Source organism: Balearica regulorum, chromosome 3 (genome assembly GCF_011004875.1).
Source record: "Balearica regulorum gibbericeps isolate bBalReg1 chromosome 3, bBalReg1.pri, whole genome shotgun sequence".
Classification (NCBI taxonomy): Eukaryota; Metazoa; Chordata; class Aves; order Gruiformes; family Gruidae; genus Balearica; species Balearica regulorum.
The window spans coordinates 104,975,068-104,995,344 of record NC_046186.1 but is presented as its reverse complement, the minus strand read 5'-3'; the positions used below and the strand labels follow the sequence as shown (position 1 = coordinate 104,995,344).

General features: G+C 39.6%; 1 protein-coding gene and 1 long non-coding RNA gene across 3 annotated transcripts in view; one reads left to right on the top strand and one right to left on the bottom strand.

The window, feature by feature from the left end:
* EPRS1 (glutamyl-prolyl-tRNA synthetase 1) overlaps positions 1–7,973 on the top strand; it is a 38,934-nt gene extending 30,961 nt beyond the window's left edge. For both annotated transcript variants that reach the window (XM_075749286.1, XM_075749287.1), the window contains 9 exons: positions 198–277; positions 606–707; positions 1,361–1,516; positions 1,636–1,833; positions 2,193–2,366; positions 4,158–4,318; positions 5,304–5,382; positions 7,267–7,331; positions 7,603–7,973. In XM_075749286.1, the coding sequence (XP_075605401.1) occupies positions 198–277; positions 606–707; positions 1,361–1,516; positions 1,636–1,833; positions 2,193–2,366; positions 4,158–4,318; positions 5,304–5,382; positions 7,267–7,331; positions 7,603–7,753 (1,166 nt within the window). In that variant the 3' untranslated portion in view covers positions 7,754–7,973. The remainder of the gene's footprint in view (positions 1–197; positions 278–605; positions 708–1,360; positions 1,517–1,635; positions 1,834–2,192; positions 2,367–4,157; positions 4,319–5,303; positions 5,383–7,266; positions 7,332–7,602) is intronic.
* LOC142601110 (uncharacterized) lies at positions 2,362–19,302 on the bottom strand. Its single transcript, XR_012834714.1, has 3 exons — positions 19,032–19,302; positions 9,931–10,017; positions 2,362–3,463 (listed from the first exon to the last, which is right to left on the bottom strand). It is a non-coding gene; the product is annotated as an uncharacterized LOC142601110 (long non-coding RNA).
* Between the last annotated feature and the right edge of the window lie 975 nt (positions 19,303–20,277).

Below are 20,277 nucleotides of genomic sequence, written 5' to 3'. Positions count from 1 at the left end.
TTTGCAGAGACACAGGACAAAGTGAAAGTACTCCTTTTAATGAAAATAGTTAAGACAAAAAAATGTGTTTTAAAGAGAATTAAACGTAAAAGCTAGTTCTCACAGCAGAGAATGTTAAGCTCATATGTAGCAAAAAGAAAGGTTTGCCATAAAATGGCTATATTGTGCAGAGACCCAAAGCTGCTTTCTCTTTACAGTCATGTATCCTGCCTATGCAAAGTGGGTGCAGTCACACAGGGATCTTCCTATCAAGCTCAATCAGTGGTGCAATGTTGTGGTATGTGTGTACACGATTTCTGAGTAACTGTTGTATCATAAGTGCAGTGCAGGACAATTATTCTACGTGGACATGGCATGACGAAACTGATCACAGCACATATTTTGTGGCAAAAGTATGAATGCAGTTTGTGATTTGTTTTTCTCGCTGTTTTTAGGAAAACAGACTTTATCAATGTATATTGTTGATTATATTGTTTAAGTAGAAATCTGTGAATAGCTGACTTTTTATTCAGAATTTTCTAATATTTATAAACATAATTTTTAACAATAATTTGACACTTTAGTGTTAATCATGGTATTCAATTTTTTTTATTTCCCACCTCCAGCGTTGGGAGTTCAAACATCCCCAGCCTTTCCTTCGCACTCGTGAGTTCCTTTGGCAAGAGGGTCACACAGCATTTGCAACATATGAAGAAGCAGCAGAGGAGGTAAAAAGCAAATGCACTGGTGCTTTTGCTTTCAGAAAGTTACCTTACTCCATAGCAACACAGACAAATCATTTTACTAGGACCTGGTAGAAATCTATCTCCTTTTCTTTGGTAGCCCTCATGAAAAATGCCAAGTGTACTAGAACCCATTTTTTTCTCAGATGTAACCCATGGCTGAGGCTTTTGTTGCTTCAAACAATATGAGGAGCTTGAAGAGTGTGATATATAAAGAATGCTTTCCTTAAAAATTATTTTCCTTAAAAATCTAAACAACGTGTTCACATGTTAACTGCTAGAAATGCTAACACTTCCTTTGCCCCAAAAGACAGATGTTTCATTGAGCGTCTTTATTTACTTAGCAGGTGTCCAGATTTTTAGCTGGAAACCAGATGTCCAGATTTTTAGGTGGAAACTAGTAGTCAATATAACCACTGGACTGGCATTTCTGCAGTGATGACTCTTGTTTTCTGTCATGGTTTGTAGTTGTTGCTATTTGATTCATAGAAAAAAACAGCCAGGTCTAAAGCAATTGAAGAAATCTTATTTTTTAATCACAATCTCAAGAAAGTGTTAAATTTTTAAGATTTCAGACTCTGGCATATAAAAATACTTCATGATTTAGCAATGACTGAGTAACAGTATGTTCATTGTAGGTGATGCAGATACTTGATCTGTATGCTCAAGTGTATGAAGATCTCCTAGCAATACCTGTTGTGAAAGGACGGAAGACAGAGAAGGAGAAATTTGCTGGGGGTGATTATACAACCACTGTAGAGGCATTTATATCTGCCAGTGGAAGAGCTATCCAGGTATTTATCTATTAGAAGAATATTTTTTTCAGTAAATACAGTAAGATGAAACCCTTATACTGATGCTTGATAGACTTAACTTTCCATTGAGTAGAATTTTCTGTGTACAACTTTTTCAGGGAGCAACATCACATCATCTAGGGCAGAATTTCTCAAAGATGTTTGAAATTGTATTTGAAGATCCCAAGAAACCAGGAGAAAAACAGTTTGCTTATCAGAATTCCTGGGGCCTTACAACTCGAACTATTGGTGTAATGACAATGATTCATGGAGATAACATGGGATTGGTGCTCCCACCTCGAGTAGCCTGTGTTCAGGTGTGTGAAAATACCTTAAATTACCATTTTGTTTCGTTTCCTGTCTTGGAATTCATGAGCATTTCATATCTGGCACCTGGAAGACTTCTCATAGGACAGAAGCTGTCTGATTACAGAGCATGCTGTATACAGTTAATACACATCATTAGAGTACTTGTGGTGGACAAGCTCCTTTTAATAATCCATCTGTTTAAAATAATTTCATCTGTATAATTTGGATGAAAAGGGAAAAGTACCCTTTACTTGGAGAATTTGAAAGAAATTACTGGGGTGTAGGGCCACAATATTGTTTTAAGTTTTTTTAATAACTAGGAGCTAATCTTCTTATAATGTAAAGTACATGTTATGTCATATTGCAGGTTGTAATTATTCCCTGTGGTATCACAAATTCTCTTTCTGAAGAGGACAAAGAGGCTTTATTGAAGAAATGTAATGAATATCGTAATAGGCTGCTTAGTGTTAATATCCGTGTACGGGCTGATTTAAGAGACAACTATTCACCTGGTTGGAAGTTCAACCACTGGGAACTTAAGGTACGTTTCTTTCCAGGAGGTGTTTTGAAGCTTTTATGTGGGATATGTATGAGGCATCTTATGTGTGCCTTGTATTCTGAAGGCAAACGTTTTCTCTAAATGAAGAATTGCTGCCTGATAATCAGTGATCACTTTCATTTACAAATGAAGAAAAGATGTTTTCTGAGACTTGCTCTATTTGCTACGATTTGCGTGTCATTAGTGATTTTTGAACTTCCAAGTCTCTAATTAACTAGAAAATTAAATTAATAGTACAAATTACTTGCATGCTTAAAAATTTGTACTAATATTTCAGTGTCTCCAGGGTCACAACAGTCCCTTCTTTGTACACAGTGGAATAGAGAATATAAATCTGCACAGCATCAATGAAGAAAGGAGCAATTTTTTTTTTGTTTCAAAATTACTATGTTCCCCTCATTAAGTAGTTGAGAGAAACAGTTCTGCTTCATCAAATATAAGAGGTTTTTGTAAAACAAAAATAATGAACAGATGAAACAATGGTAATTAGAAATTGAATAATGTACTGAGTGATGTTATGGGATCATATTTTTGTTTTGAATTTGAAATTAGTTTCAATATTTTAATCTTCAGTATGATAGAAGCTCCCTGAGTTGTTGAAAATTCCCATTGTGTCCAAGTTCTCTTGCCTTTGTGTAACCTTCTGTTTTGTTTTTTTGGGTTTTTTTTTTAAATGGAGCTCTAATACCATGAATCCATGTTGGGAGACCTTTTAAATAAAATTAAGTTTATCAAGGAGGCACAGCATGGGGCAAACTTGATGTTTTCTATAAAACCTACTAATGTGTCCAGCACAATACATAAACTGCATCTTCAGGCTAATTGCAGGCAAACTGCACTCATTTTATTGAGTACTGATAAGGAATTTCATAGGGTGAAAAATACAAGGGTACCAACGTAAGAAGTACAAGAATGAACTGGAAAGTATTTTGCCTTATGGACTTTTCAGCTTAGCAGATTTCTGATGTTACCTCCAAAAAGAGCCAAGTCATTGGTACTTGTTTTATAATGTCTGGTATTAGTTCCATTGCTCTTTCTTAGGAAGTCTTCCAACGTGACCATTAGGCATCCTTCTTTCACTGGAAAGTAATATTACAATTAGAAATACTAGATACTTCCCGCTGAGTTTTAATTATGGAGATCGCTTTTTTGTATGCCATAAACCAACAAAATGCATTCATACTTACTCTCTTCATTCCCTGTGAAAGAATATGTGCAGCTTGGGACACATATTAGTGGGATATAGAGAAAATAAGACTTGGTAGACTCTTACTTGACTAGTAAAATGGAAACTCTTTTTGTCTGATGGTATATTGGAGATGAGAAATTACATGGTTCTTCTCACCAAAGTTTATGAAGCATAAAAAAGCTTTACATAAATAAAGCAACTCTGTATTCAAATATTCTCTGCAATTAATGTTGATATTAGGGCTATATTTAACAGAACTTTTGCTATTTGCTGTTCATACAGTTGAAAGTGTTCTGTGAAAATAGATTTAAAAGGTATTATTGGATGAACTAGAACATTAAAACAACTATAGAAGTCTTAATCATTCAGACTTTAAAAATCTGATTTGCACTCTCTGGGATAACTGTCTTAATGTAGTTACAATTGTGCTTTAACTGTCTTAATATTACTTGTGTGTTGGGACAGATCTAGTCTCCAAGCTAGCAAAAAAAAAAAAAAAAAAAAAAAAAAAACGGAGAGAGAAAATGCACTCAGAATTCTGAGAATGACCTACTCATTATAACTTCTAACTTTTTTTAATGAAGGGTGTTCCGGTCAGGGTTGAAGTGGGACCACGAGACATGAAGAGCCAACAGTTTGTAGCTGTTAGAAGAGACACAGGACAGAAGCAGACCTTTTCTGAACACGAAGCAGAAGATAGACTGAAGCAGATTTTGGAGGAGATCCATGCTAACCTTTACAACAGGTAAACTGAGAGGTACAGTAAATAGCTGTGCTAATCACAGATGCACTTTACCCATCAGAGGAATTTCTCACATTATTAGTTCATCTGTGCAGAAAGACAGGTTAGGCCCATCTCTCTGTTTGTGACACTTCATTTTTCTGCCTCTGAAACTTGTTCCCACACAGTGACAGAAGTTTCCTATTGTGCTCATAAAACAGAATATTAAAGGTTATGAACTTATTTTAAAAAATACTTGTGTGAATTCATGTAAAGTATTGATAAGCAAAGACACCTTAAATAGTTCATGGGATAATAATACACAGGATTCATTCCTGAAAGATGCTTTTGGTAGGGAATTTTGAAAGATACAAAGTTGTCCAAGAAACTCCATTAGTTGAAGTTCTGTGTTCAGAAGTGTGTTTTAAGACCCTATGTCCTATTGACTTTCATAGCATTGTTTTCTTATAAGCATTCAAAAGCTTTTGTCGCTGTTACTTGCAGTTACTGCATACGCCAAATCCCTTGCACGTCTGTCATTGCAAATTGTTGTTTGTAAGGACACCGAGAAAGAACATGGTGCTGATCCAGCACCATGGCAGATGCGTTTTTCTGCTTTCTTCTGTGGTGACCAAAGTTGCTTACAAGCAAAATATTTTTACCTAGTTAAAAACCGTTTTGCTATTTAGATTTAGGAACATAATTAGAAAAATCTGCATCTATAGTACTTATCTGTCAGTGTTGAACTGACATACACAACAGTATGAATTAACACGGTGAAATGTGCAGCCACCTGAAGAGCACCCCATCGGCAATTAATCAAAATTTTATCTCTTTGAGGGACGAAGTGGTAGAAAGACATAACCTGATTAGGAAGATTTGAATGAGTATGTAGCTTCTCTTCTTGTAACTTTTTGTTTTGACTGAATCTGAAAACTTAGTCCATTTGGCCAGTGAGGTTATGTGCATAGATCTGCCCTGACTGATTTTTTTTTTTTCTTTTTCTTAGAGCTTCTGAGGACCTAAAAAGTCATATGGTGGTGGCCAATACTATGGAGGACTTTCAAAAAGAGCTTGATTCAGGAAAGGTAAGGAATTTACTTTGTTCTATCCTGGTAAGTGCCTTTGCACACTTTCTGTCCCTTACAAATAAGTAGGGGCTAGAAATTCCAAAGTTTGTATATAAATACTGTTGTGGTTTTTATGGAACTCTCCCCTCACAAGCAGATGAAGCCTCTCCTGTAGAGCTGCACAAAAATAAATTAGCTTTCCCAAAATTTGTGATACACGTTGCTTTCTTCTTTTGCTAAAATGCCATATTTACTAAATACAGTGTTTCAGGCCACCACCATTCAAAATGTAGTCGTGTGCCAGAGGTGACAGGGTGTCTCGAAGCAACTTAGCAATGCTGCAGTTCGGTAATTTGCATTTAAAGTGTTACATTTTTATCAGAAAAGTGCTTTTCAGAGAGATTAATGTAAATATTTTATTCAGATTAAGATAAACTTACTGTTATTATTCTAATGCAAACAGTGAAAAACACTTGTCAGATCTCATAATAGGGTCCAAGCAAGAGTTTAAAGTACATGCTGTTTACGTCAAAGAAGTTTTGCCTTTATGACCTGAGTAGAAGCCATTGGGTTCGTTGAGAATTACTGCAAGTCAGAAACCTCCTTGGGTTGATAGTAAGAATAACCCATAATGTGGATGATTGAGCTCTACTGATCTAGAGATCTGTGAAAAAGTTCTGGCAAGTATTTGAACTTTAGATGAGAGATTAAGTCTTCAGTAGACAATTGAGATCTGCTACTTTTTCAGAGATCCACTGACAGAAATTCTTAACGCTGAAATTCTGTCACAAACATCAGCTTGTGAAATTGTTCATATATTTAGATGAATGTGTTCAAGTAGTAGGATCCCCAGGATCAATTGTTAAGGCTGCGTATTTTGTAAAGAGAAGTTGGCGGGGGGAGGAGGGGTGTACTAATTAGATCTACTCTGAAAATTTCAAAATTTCTGATGGAAAATGCACAAGTGTGAAGCATTCATAGCACTTTTGTTAACTTCAAAATTAGTTTCAAGTTAGGCTTGACCTTCCATCACACTCTTTGCTTGCACTTCTATTGCACTTAAATTCAATTTATAACAAGATTTAAAGGAATAATTATGAACTTCAGAGGAGGGACTGATTTAGCACGCTTAGGAAGTTGAAGATCCAGAGTTTTTAGATGTTCTGTGCATAGGTGCTAGAATAGTAGTACAGACTTATTTTCCTTGACAAAACTAAATATAAATGTGAAAGATTCTGTTTCCAAACAGCTTTGGGCTCTTCCTACTGACTGCAAAGTATCACTTTGTTGCTGCAAGTGTCTCTTAAAGCATCTGAGGAATCTGGTGGTAGATTTAAAAAAAAAAAAAACAAACACAAAAAACTTCAGTCTTTGCTTAACAAATAATTGTGCTCTGCATAGATATTCAACTAGTACTACTGCTCTCTTGTATTGTGATTTCAAGATGTGCTATCATGCATCTTTCATTTCTGGATTCAACAAGCTCTCTGAAACTATGCTTGACTGTCTTCAAGACAAAGAAACAGTTGAGGAAGACATAAGCTCTTAAAAGATATAGTAAATTTGTATGTACAAATGAACTGAAATGGAGAGTCAAGCTCATTCCAAGAGCAGGAATGGAATGTGAAGCTAATTCTGTATTTGTACATGCACAGAAGTTATTATGCTTTAATTTTGATGAAATACTATAGAACCCCCTTCCTTCTCCTACTGCAGAGGTTCCAAATGGTACCTTTTGCCTATGGAGAGGGTAGCTTGCCTGGTCTTCAGTGTCCAACACTCACTTAAGATCTTAAGGTTTAGGAATCTTCCAGAGACAAGGATGATTTTTATTTTTTTTTAGATATATAACTGATTTTTTTTTTTTTTTTCTTCCTCCCCACCCCAACCTTCCCCCTTCAGATTGTACAAATCCCTTTTTGTGGGGAAATTGAATGCGAGGATTGGATCAAGAAGACCACCGCCAGGTAAAATATAACAAAACTGGAAGGTATCTACCAAGATCAAAATCAAAATGTTTTGAATATAGAACAGGAATGTAAGATGCCTCCAGGTATAACACTGATGTACAATCCTTACCCTTGATTCTTGCTGTCCTGCATAATTCAATATGTTTACTCCCTTACTTCTGAAACTTTTAGACTAATTTGTGTGCTTTTGAGATTTTATGTGCAATACACTTTATTGCACCTTTATTTTTAAATCATGTATTTATTTATGGATATGCTTTTATTTCAGGGATCAAGATCTTGAGCCTGGTGCCCCCTCCATGGGAGCAAAAAGCCTCTGCATACCTTTTCAGCCTCTCTGTGAACTACAGTGTGGGGCAAGATGTGTCTGCGGCAAAAACCCTGCCAAGTTTTACACCCTATTTGGTCGTAGTTACTAAATTACTAGTGAAAGCACCTTTTCCTTTATCTGTGAATTGAACTTTTTTTAATAAGACTGAAATAGCCCCAAACTTAATCAGTTTTGCGACTTTTTAAATGATTCAAAAAACAAAGCCATAAACCATAAACCGCCCCCCCAATTGTCAGTCTTAGGCTAGCAGTAATTCACAGACTTTTCTGTAAACATGTCTAATAATAAACATGTATTGTGAGCTGTAATGTGCTTTGGTTGTTTTTTCGGTGTTGCTCAATGGGGAGGATAGGTATTCTTTGCTCATGTCTTTTTTCCGTTTTGGTGCATATATTTTCTTGCACACTGAGAAAATGCCTGAAAGATGGGAGAGAACGTCATAAACGCTCTACAGTACAGTTTAGTGTGCTAACATAAACTTTATAGATAAAACATCAGCTTTGAATTCCACCTTCAAATTTTTCAATTTTCAGTACAGACTTGCTGCTGACTTGCAGGCAAGGTAAATGCTACCCTTTTTAAAAACTCCCTCTGGAGCCAGGTCTTTCAAGGAATATTTTCACCCCATCGTAAAGTTTGAAAGGCTATCGCTGATTAAATGCCACATGGTTAGCAAGATGCAGGCGAATGCCATTTCTTGCAGATATTTTGTAAAGCCCTGTTTCTCTTATCTTATAAACTGGCATTTTATAGCTGTCTCTCAGTGATACTGCAATAAGTAATGCAAAGGCCATCTGAAGACAGGTATTTTCAGTGCTAAAGATTTTAGGCTGTGGTTATATCTATATGCTCCCTAAAACCCCTTTGCTTTTTCTGCACTTACTATGTGTTGCTTTAGCAGAGAAGGCTGGATGTTGCAGAGTTATGAAATTACTTTACAAAAAATAAATTGCTTCCACTCTGAGCATAGGATTGATTTTAAAATAATATGAGATAATCCTGGCACAAACTAACTTGGATGATGCATGCTTAATTTGTTCCTTGTTTCTCCTGTTTGTTTGAAGGCCATCTACGTAAACCCCTGTCCCTGAAAAGAATTTAGTGAAAACTTGGCAATTACCAAGGTGGACCAGTAAGATCATCCCCAAACTCTTCCTGGGACAATATTACGTGGCTGCCTGTTTCCAAACCCCTATTTTTATCTAGCATCAATAGTCCAAAAGTCTTAAGCATACAAGAGACTTACAGCACTATTCCCAGATCTTCACACTTCTCTGCTTTTCAAAAGCATGTGTGACCCAGGTTCCTGTGGTCAGCCTTCCTAGTCAAAATTTTGAATTTTAAATTGAACCAGTGGCCTGCCCAGTTTAGGATCATGCACCTTGTGATAGTACCCTAGTTTTTTAGAGAAAAGTGCAAAAGTGATTAAGTATTTCAGATCAGCTTGCTCAGAATGCTCGAGCAAACCTGCAGTTGCATCTTAAAATATCTATCTTGCATTCATCTCTCTAGGTATTTTCTCACTATAAACACAAAGTCTTGGGGGTAGTAATGAGCAAAGGATTTGGGGAATGGCATGTCAGTGCATGCATTCATCTTTCATTTTCAGTTGACATACCAGAAGAGCGGCCCTAATGTCTTTCTCTCCTGGTGTGCTGTCTCTAACCCTGTCTGGAGTTATACTTTGAGAAAGAGCTAAGTAGTAAGACCAGAGGGATGTTCTCCCAGGCTCAAATCATGGGTAGCTAAGACTGGTCTTCAGACATCTTGCCTACTGCAGCGCTCTCATGCTGCAGGAAGGGGAGCGGCAGTAGCCAGCAGCTTCAATCTCCTCATGCATGAGAGACAGCAGTGCACCAAGATTTTTTTGGCAGAGCAAAACAGCTTATTAAGAATAGATGAGCACTCTCAGCTCCCGTTGAAACACTCTACAACATCTGTATTTTAAAAATGAGATGTGGAAGCACAGCGCAGAACAAAGGAAAGGCAAAATTAAATGCAGTCTCCGACGCTGCCGCAACCGTGTCAGTTTGAACAAACAGCCAACTTTCAACCAGCTGACTCAAATTCATGAGTAAACATATTGACAACGCTGTTCTTAGAAATGAGTTGCTCTCAACCTACAAATGAGTTGGTTTGAAGCCAGAGGTTTCACGGAAGCCCAGCCCTTTTATTTTGTTTGTTTGTTTTTTTAAATTCAGTTCCCCAGCATGTTTCTTCCTGATGATAGTAGGGCTTGAAGTGTATGGAACGTGGATGACTCACCTGCAGATCTCTCTGTGGTGATCTTCCTGTCTGGAAAAGACACATCCATCTTGAGTATCCTTCCACCAGAAGCACAGTCTGAGCTACCTGTAAAGCACAGAAACATCCATACTCTTAATTATACTGGTATAAAAAAATCTTTCAGAATCTTAATAAATTGTGTCTCTTGGAAAATAAGTATATGAATCAGAGTAACACACTACAGTTGATTAAATGATACTGCTTTGTGTTTATACTAGAACTGCAATGCTCTTAGTGTTCTTTAGTTCTTATAGTTGTGTACTGGTAAATCTGGGTTAAACAGCATAGTAAGGTGGGATGTGGAACGGCCTTAACGTGTGGCGTTACTCCTTATTGACAAAACGGAGCACACGAGCATTTTAGCTCTGCTGCAAAGGGAATGCTTCATCTAGCTCAATCTCATGTTTTGGTAATCGAAACTTTGTGTAAGGCAGGACTTCTGGGAGCTGTGAAGTTTGACCTTGGTCTGTTCCCATTGAAAGGAGAATAACTCTTGGAAAAAATTCTCACTTTTCATGCTCTTGTAGTTCAGATAATAAAATAATTAAGTAGTTGAACATTACTTTAATACAAGAAGGAAGAAAACACCGTTCGACTAGCTGGAATAGAAGTAGTAGCGCAGGTGGGAGAGAATGAGGAGGAAGAAGAGCAAGTATCAGTTTTGATGTTGTAATTAGTTCTGCTTATTCACCCTACCAGGGTTCTTAAAAGGGGGGAGGATGAATCTCAGGAGCTGCAGTGTGTAGGTAAACGAATGACCAAATGTTAAAAATTACATCTGTTGGCAGGCAAGGCTTCTAACAAACTGGACTTTGAACATAAATATTTTGGCTGTTGAAACCCTGTGAGCAAAAAAATAAATGAAAATTGGGGGTGGGTGTTTGCATTTTTGACCTAAAGTTAATTCACCTTGGGAAGTCTAAGGCCAGCAGGGACAGTTGGTCAGCTCAGGTTATCAGTACTATTATCTTATCACTCTATGGCTGTACTGCATGTAATTTCCTTCCGTTTTATCTTGTAACTAACTGTGTATATATGTACACAGATGGGCATTTCAAACAAAAACTAGATCATAAACTTTTCAAGGAAGGCACCTGGTCTGATCATCCATATTGCCTAGCGTGCTATTAGTAGCTACATTTCCTTCACCGGGCTTTGTGAGTGTGCACAAACTCCTATGCGTGCACTCAAAACCTCAACGAGTACTACAATGAGTGACAAAAAAAAGCAAAAAAAAGTTACTGCTTCAGGTTCTTACTCTGTTCTGGAAATGGCACCAAGTACAAGCTAGGGCTTCTGCAGCTCTTATTTCCCCCCTAACTTCTGGTTGTGCTTTCCCCAAATCTGACTCTTCCTGGCAACTGGATGAGGATTACTTTGGGATTTTGAGATAGGCAGGGTTTTCTAAATGGGAAATAAATGATGCGTTTTGGGTTTATTGTTAAAGCTCAGCTTCCGTGTCTACTGGTTGCGTATTTAGAAAACAGCCTCCAACTTCGCTCCATATCCATGGACAACTTTAAAACGCACCAAACATACAAGCAGTTGAGAACTCCAGGTTGCTAAAATGGATGATCAATTAAGTTGTCTTTGAAACTTGCTCTATGGACAACATGTTCGACTACCCTCGCAGGCAGCTTATGTTTACAGTGTTATTAAAAATAATGTCAACCCAACATGGATTTCAAATGTTTTCTTCCCCAGTATTTTCTCAGTACTAAAGTAACTGGCGACAGAAATAGCCAAAGCAGATGTTGGAGGAAGATTTTATGCAAGAGAAATGCCTTCTCTAACTGCTTAAAATTCTGAGCCACCTTCTCACACTCTCCTGTCTGGGCCTTACTCAGATTTTGGGAGAGTGCCATTGGATAGAGTAGGAAGTGCTGGTGTCCCTGGTAGTCTCCCTTGGTTTATTTTTGGTTTTGTAGAAAAAAAAAAAAAAAAAAAAGCTTCCTGAGGGTGGAACCCCTACAGGACTGGAGCCTTAGGCTGCCTTCACATGACGAATCTTGCTAAACTGCCCTTTAAACTGATTTATTGCTTTACTGCTTCCAATAAAAGTGGCTCCCGCATGTGAGCAGCGCTGACAGGTGAAGGGCAGAATCGCAGGCAGCGAGTTGCTCCTCGCACAGCTCTGTCTTGCAGAACCTCAGAGTAAGGGAAAAGGAGCAAGAGAAATGGGACGCTACTCGGGCAGGAGCAGCAGGCTCATCCTCATGTGTGTGGTGAGCCTTGTGCTTTTTGCTGTTGAGATCTCAGTAGCCTACGTTGGCAATTCTCTTTCCTTAGCTTCGGATGCCTTTGCTGTTCTCTCTCACTTGATCTCCATGATCATTGGTTTGTTTGGTGTTAGGTTCAGTCGCATCAGGTGGCACAAGGCTAGCACTTTCGGCTTCGGCCGGGCAGATGTGCTGGGAGCTTTTGGCAACTCTGTTTTTGCCACCGCTTTGATGTTTAGCATCTTTGTGGAGGCAATCAAGAGGTTTATCAATCCTCAGAAGACTGAGAAAGCACTGCTCGTCCTCATTGTTGGGATTGCAGGTCTGTTCTTCAATGTATTCAACTATGTTATCTTCATGGACTGCTGTTACTGTCGTGCACCCCAAGAAGACACCGAAACAGGTAAATAACCTCATGCGGTTGCTCAACGTTCCCAGATCTCTACACTTCTGCCTAATGACTTTTCTAGAGACTGTTTACTGCTTCTCTGAGATGGGCGAGTAAAACGTTGTCGTTTTCTTCATTCTTTTGTTAGCACAGGTGATAGATTTTATGTCTGAACCCAGACATGTTTCTTGATTATTCTGCAAGGCAGCTATCGCCACACGTGTTCCTCAGTAAATAATGTTTAAGCAGTGTTTGCGTTAACTTTCTAAAGAGTACAGTGATCTACAAGCGAATTTTTCTCCCTAGTCCGCTGGCTGGCCAAACACGGGACAAGGTGTGCTACCACCCTAAGGAGAAGCTTATTAGGAAATACCTAATCCTGAAATACCAGTTGTCCACAATCAGTAATTCTCTGTGCTTTAGTAATTCTGCTGTAATTTTTGTGTAGGACGTGGTTATCTTTTGAGAAGTGCTCACAGTTTGTAGGAGACAAAAGCATAGGTAAGGGCAAAAGGAGAGTCTCGGCTTTCCTTGATTTGGGGGTAGAAGACAACTGTTTTGAGAGTATTTGAACGCCGACCAAAAACTTGTGAATAGAGAGCTGAAGTACGCTTTGTTGATATTTGTTAACTGGGCTTTAGAGAGCAGCAGGGGAGAAACAGCGATACTCTGCTACATAAGTCTTTTGCCGGAGGTTCTGTTGATTGCACAGAGGTTTAGCTTTTTGGTTTGTTTTTCTTAGCGTAGGATTTTCAAATTTCTACATTTGGGAAGAGGGATGGGGACTGGTTTTTATTCCTGCAGAAAATATCTCACTTTATTTGACATAAGATACACATGCGGGTTCTCTCTCTCTCTGCATGTGTATTTGTACACACATACAAACATATTTCTTAAAAATAGAAATATTTCAGTTGGGTTAGGAACCAGACATTTGCAAAACATTAACTGGACATCTGTGGGGCGGGGGGGGGTGTGTGTAAAGCTAAGCTGAGAGAACCCCTCTGATAAAGCAGCCGCTGTTCCGTACCATTCTAGGTGGGGTAAGGTAAGTCTTATATTTGACTTCCAGGCTGGACAGCGCTTTGGAGCTAGAAATTAAAAGTTTGTTCGTTTACATTTCAGTGTTTAATCTGTTTTCTGTAGGACTTAAAGTGGAAGATATTTCTGTTCATTATTAAAGATACCTCCAGACAATACTGAAGCTTTAACACTCAAACCAGATGCACAATTTATTTTGTCTGCCTGTTTGTTTAGATACCCAACTGTTTAAAATTTGAGCTGCTCTTAGACAAAAGTTGTGGTGATATGTAATTAGCAGAGGGATTTAATGGGCTTTTATTTTAGGAACTGTCAGCAATTCCTCACAAAAGCTTAGTCTCTGTTTGTGACAGCTTCTTGGAAGAACGATGGTTTCATCCTAGCAGAAAATTGTGCCTCTGGATGAAGTCAGGGAGGAGGAACACCTCAGCACTTAAAACCAAAGGCGGAGAGTGTCAGACAATTAGGGAATTAACTGAAATTAATGGCAGCTACGTAGGTAAATGCCATTTTCACTGAATTTCCAGGATCCTGCTCCTAACAACGCTGCCATCCCTCTCCCTCCGATAGACTCACATCCAAATGTGTGGCAACTCCCCTTGGCTTTCAATTGAATGTCTAGAGGAAGGGGCCAGACTCTTTTCAGTGGTGCCCAGCGACAGGACAAGGGGCAATGGGCACAAACTGGAACACAGGAAGATCCATCTGAAAATGAGGAAAAACTACTTCCCTGTGAGGGTGACCGAGCACTGGGACAGGCTGCGCAGAGAGGTTGTGGAGCCTCCTTCTCTGGAGATATTCAAAAACCACCTGTGCAACCTGCGCTAGGTGACCCTGCTTTAGCAGGGGAGTTGGACTAGGTGATCTCCAGAGGTCCCTTCCAACTCCTACCACTCTGTGAATCTGTGACTCTGTGAATTTCAGTTGCAAGAGCCAGGGATTAATTTTGTACCATCCCATAAACACTGTGTAGGTTTGTCGGTGGTTTTGCCTCTCTGATACAGTGAATCTTCCCTGCTCATGGTAATGCCTACAGACAAAACAATGCCATTTTCTAGTGTAGAGGGAATGCTCCTTTCTTCTGGACTTGAATTTATAATCCCCACTTAGGTAAAATGTCACATTTATTTCCTCTAATTCTCACTATATTCAACTTGAGTGGGATTTTTATTACATTTCTTTTGAAAGAAATGTTATTCCCCAAACAGCTGTACTCTGAAAAGTATACCGATATGCTTTATATATATTTCATGTCTATATTAAAAAACGTGAAAAAAGAGGGATTCCATCTCTCTCTCGTCATCCTGTGTATGAGGAAAAGATACTCCTTCCTGGAGATGGAAGTCAAGACAAATTTTCTAGCGCGTCAGCAGAGCTTCAAGTGGATGAACATGGTCTCTGAATCCTGCTGGTGCAATCCAGCTGTCCTTGGTGACACCTGAGCAATCTCCTGACATCAGTGACGGTTTGCTGGAGGGTAAAGGTTTGTAGAGTAGCCCTCTGTCTCTCAGGCTTTTCTGGGAAGTGGGAGAGCTGCTTTCAAATCTCTGTTCCCCATGTAGGGAATGGATTTAAACAGCCCTCTCCTCTCTTGTATGTGATTGTTTGTATCGCTTTGAAAAATACAAAGCAAAAAAAAAAAAAAAAAAGAACAGTTCAGTCATCTAGTGCTGTATTGTGGGCCCTGAGGACACTGGGAACACCTAAATCCACTGAAGCAAATTCTTCCACCTGTATTAGTGCCACAACTAATTGCAACAGCCAGCGGTTCATCTCATTCCTCTGTTGCGTGGTCTACCATCAGGGGTGGAAAAACTAGCTGGTGGTTTTCCTGGATGCTGCTGACAGCAGGAGCAGAGCGAGCCGTGCCTACAGCGAGCGTTGCTAGCCGGGTCTGAGAGCCGGTGGACGCAGAGGGTGGTGTTTACAGGTGCCAACCCAGCTCTCCATCCTTTTCCCATGTTCTTCATCTGTACTCCTCATTTAGCTTATTGCAACACCCACGCCTCAGGTTCTCAATACAAGTATTCCTGCTGAGCAAGTATAAATGTGTTTTCCCAAGTTGCCATCCCTGCGTACCCAGGCAGACCCAATTTCCCTCCTCCGCCCATCGGCTCCTACCCTTTTGCTCTGTGTCCGACTCCCTAAGTCTTCATCTACTGCCTCCCCCCTTTGCCTCTCTAGATCGTTCAAATTCCCATCTTGTCCTCTCTGCCAGCTGTAAGCACCCATCTCTTCCCACGAGGTTAAATTAAGGTCTCTCTGGTCTCTAGGTCCATCTTTGCACTCGATTCAGACAGCGTAGTTCTCCACACTACGTTAGGACTAAGAGGAGAGGTCAGGAAGAGTACGGGGAGGACGTGCCCCTGGTCTTTCTTTTGATGCTGGCCCAGAGAAGCTATTACAGGTATAAAATATTTCTACACTCTCTAAAGGAACTGCTGTGTAGAGACACTTGGCCAGCTGGGCCATCCACAGCAGCACGGAGGGCAGCACAGACTCGTTATTGCTTTGACTTAAAATCCAGGAAATACTTGTTAAAACATAGAAGTATTAAAGCTTCCCTAAGAAACTTTTGCCAGAAGTTAACATTCACAAAATGCTTTTCTTACTGTTGCTGTTGGAAATGACAGAGCAGCTTTAGCCAGAGTTTTCTGACAATTTTGAGGTCTTGTATCTTACACAGAAAGTCTTGGCACACAAATGAAGAATATGGCAAAGTAATAAGAAGCTGAAAAAAAATAAAATCAGGCTTTTATAATAAATACCAGACAACTTTAATACTGGCCATACCATTTATAGTCAGTCAAAAAATACAGAAGCCTGCTTTACTGCACTGTACAGAGATCAGCTTACTCCTGTTTGCGTAGTTCAGTGTAATTGTCTCTTCTACTCATTTATCTACAGTTTTAAACTGTTGGAGGGGGCACAGTTTGAAAAGCACCACATTAGTCTGCTGATAGTATTTCTCTGATGTTTGTTCTGAGAAACCGAATAAAGATTTAACGTGGATAAAACATTTGTCCTGTCGTCTTGTGATCTGTACGGGGAGGCGGCGGGGGGGAAGCAGGAAATGAAGAAGATGTCACCAAGCCCAACCCGTGTTAAACTGAGCCACCCATAAAATGGCTGGGGCTGGCAGAAACAGCCCTAACCTTCTCATGAGAGACCTCGTGGTCTTCGCATAGTTCACAACTCATTAAATAAAACAGGGTCTGTGTTTGCAGCCAAGTGGCTTGCTTTTATATTATGGTAGGTGCAATTTAGCAGGCATGTGCATGAGCTTTTTACGTGATAACACTGTTGGGTCTTGATTCTCCTATCTCACTGTGCACCAGCAGCCTGCCTCCCAGATAAGAGGTGGCATGTAAGCTAGCAGTCACATAAATGGAAAACACACTTTCTTTCTCCTCCTGGACCTTGTATGCAAAGCGAGTTTGTTTGTGAGTTTGCTTGCTGGGAGGCGTATCTCTTTTTCCAGGCTTTTGTACGTAGGAGAGAGTTGGGGGTATATGTGTGGCAATGAAGCGAGGTGAGCAGAGATAATCTCTGACCAGGTTTCTCTCTCAAATGTACTGCCGAAAGGTTGCCAGACTATGCCAGTTCGATGGTTTTGGGACCTTTCTAAGGAATGGGAGGGAACCCTGGCTGTAACACCTGTAACAACAAACCTCTGGCTTACGGGGCTTTTCACACTTGAAAAGCCTGAAAGCTTTTCCTCCAGATCAGCATTACTACCTCTATTTTACCTCTCTTCTGAGTATATCTTCACCAGGTTGATACTGCTTTTCCCCGAAAGCAGCGACCCTTCAGTAAACACTTCATGCCCCTTCATCCCCGACTGCAGTCACAGACTGAACGCGCAGCACAGGAGTTTACTCGCAGGCAGTTGCTTCATCCACGCGCCACATCCTCATGGATTTATGCTGCCTCTGTAGCGCTGCAGCATCCAACTCCTAAACACTTGCCAGCGCTTGCCAGGTCTAAGTGAAGGGACCTGTGCCTTAGGCATTTATTTCCATAAGTCCCGGAGGTGTGCGTGCGTTGGCATGCAGGTAACCAAAGCCCACTCTAACCAAATATTTAGATTTTTCTGGCTTTGATTTCTACAGCATTACTGGAGGTAGTCCTCTCAAACAGAATTAAAAAGGTCAGGGGAAGGTCTCAAAGTAATTTTAAGTTTTTATCAGGTACCTAAGACTGAACACGTATCTTTTCTGCAGGTCTTCTTTGGTTTAATAGCGTGCCAAATAATCCTCACCAAATTCTTCCAAAGCTTTTCTGAGCAGCTACCCCAAAGGTAACTAGATCTGTGTTAATTTATATTAGCTGAAGTTCTAATCCAGAGTCCTTAAGAAAGACAAGACAGATAGATAGGAAGAGACCGAAAGTCTATTTAGCAACATGCTTCACTGAATTTTCTTCAGATTTTTTTTAAAATGCTTCGTTCTCTTAAAAGAAAACTCAGAAGCTAATCTAAGGGAGAGACCTTTTACTTTCCGCAATTGTTTTCAAGGAGAAAATTTTGCATCAAAACAAGTAAAAGCAAATGTTTCGGGGCTCCTTTTTGGCCAAAATGGAAAGTGCAGAATGAAAATTTTAAGTCTGCAAGGAAAGCAAGCAAAGCATCCCTGAATGGTTTATGCAACAGCATAAAGGTAAGATCAAGTCTTCTGAACTTAGATTCCAACAGTACTAGTGCCACTGAACTTTGGGTAACTGCATTCGCTCTCAACCTTGAACCAATTTCATAGTAAAGGCACAGACAGACTGTCTCAGTCACATCACAGTATCTGTGGTGAGCTGTAAGGAAATAAAAGGACTGTAAGATAACTGGGTTCAAAGTCATAAACAGTTTCAATACAATGAGGGATTTTAAAGCTGACATGTGGTATACGTTAATTGCAATTGTTTTATTTGGACGACTGTTCTGCAGAGAGTTTGCTACAGGCACAGGTTGGGTATCAGCTTCAGTCTAGAAATGTTGCTGGGATAGAAAATGAAGTTTTTGCAGTAGGACTCAATGTAATTTACAATGATGAAATCAGTGAGTGCCTTTTTCCTCTTCATGTTCTTTCTGACATGCTGCGCTACCTCCCGGTAGGAAAAGGTTATATGGGTATATGTATATATATGTACATATACGGGTATATGTATATACCCATATATGTATATGAAACTTAACAGAATTACAGTTTTTAAACAGTGAATTATCAATTAGTTGAAATAGGGAAGCACTTATCCAGATACGGAGTGGATATGTCTTAAAGTATGTAAAAGGTTTATGGTAGATATTAAGAACAGGGAATGGTGGCTTGTAACTAACAAACTGCACAACTATCTTAAACCAGAAAAAAAAATCTAACAAAAAGAAGACATTTCAGGTTAGGAACTAAATAATCACACAGGTTCATCATTTCAGATTGACCTACCAGCGTATTCAAGCCCTCTGTGGAAGGGCATGAAAAATCCATTCTCCATGCCTGGCCAGCCCATGGTCTCTCCCCGGGACAGTTTCAGGACTCTCATGAAGAGTCACAGCTGCAATTAAAAAAGCCAAGAATATTCACCTCTGTACTCTGCCAAGGACGTTGATAAAACTTTCACCCAGACCGCTGAACTCTTGCTGGAGGGCTAACATTTAGGCTTCTGCTCCCTGGATTGAAGCAGAGCTAATGAACTGATTTCCCAGCCCTCCTGCCCTTCGGCGTGTGCCAGCAAACCCCGGCGTCCTGTTTCGGGTATGGTTCTGAGCAGAATTACAGGGATATAAATACAATGAGCAAACAGCTAGGAAAAAGCCAACTGCAAACAGAACACTCTTGTACTAACTATCTTCCACAATGAGATCAGTTGATTGGTGTTTATTTTGTGATTTGTTTTTTGGTCAAATTTATCTGCGGCAGAAGCTGGCGACATTGTTTCAATTTAGGTTTGCTATGAATTTGGCCCCGCTTTCCTAATTTAAAGAAACAAGCTCCATGAGAGCCTTCAGGGCTGTCACCAGGTCCCGTTGGCATGAAGATGGTTTAGGCTCCTTACAAAAAGAGAAATACAAGCTTAAAGGTCCATTCTCACCCACCCATTGGATTTCAGGCTCTTACAGCTAGGGATGCTGCCTTTAAATATAATGTGCTTAGGGTCAGCCTCAGCTTTTTAGTGCAAATGTAGTGTTTTTCACCCCACAGTCTTAAGAGGCATGACTCCTTTATCATGTACAGTGGTGAGTGGGCATTCTCTAGTTTCTTCCAGCTCATTTCTGAAATATCTTTTGTAAATAATTTTTATGATGGGTTAAAAAGTAATCTCTGCCAGGACTTTGATAAGCAGGATGAAGAGTGATCTGTCTTAATTATAGTGTTCAGAATTATTTCTTTATTTTCAAGATTTTTTTTTTTTACTATCCGAATTCTACAGCACCACAAAGCTATGAGTGATCTTATTTTCATTCTTCATGCAGCAGTGGAAGAACATTACTGCTGTTACTGTTGTCTAATATTTCACAGTAATACAGAGATAGCCTATTTTCAAAGGCTGATAATGGCTTCTCTGCAAGGAACAACTAAGTAGATTTTCACCTGTGACATTGAAAATTGGTAACTTAAGGAGGGTGTGACAGAAGTCTGCAAACCCAAGAGTGGCACAGGGAATGTCAGTAGTCATTGACTGTTCTGTCTT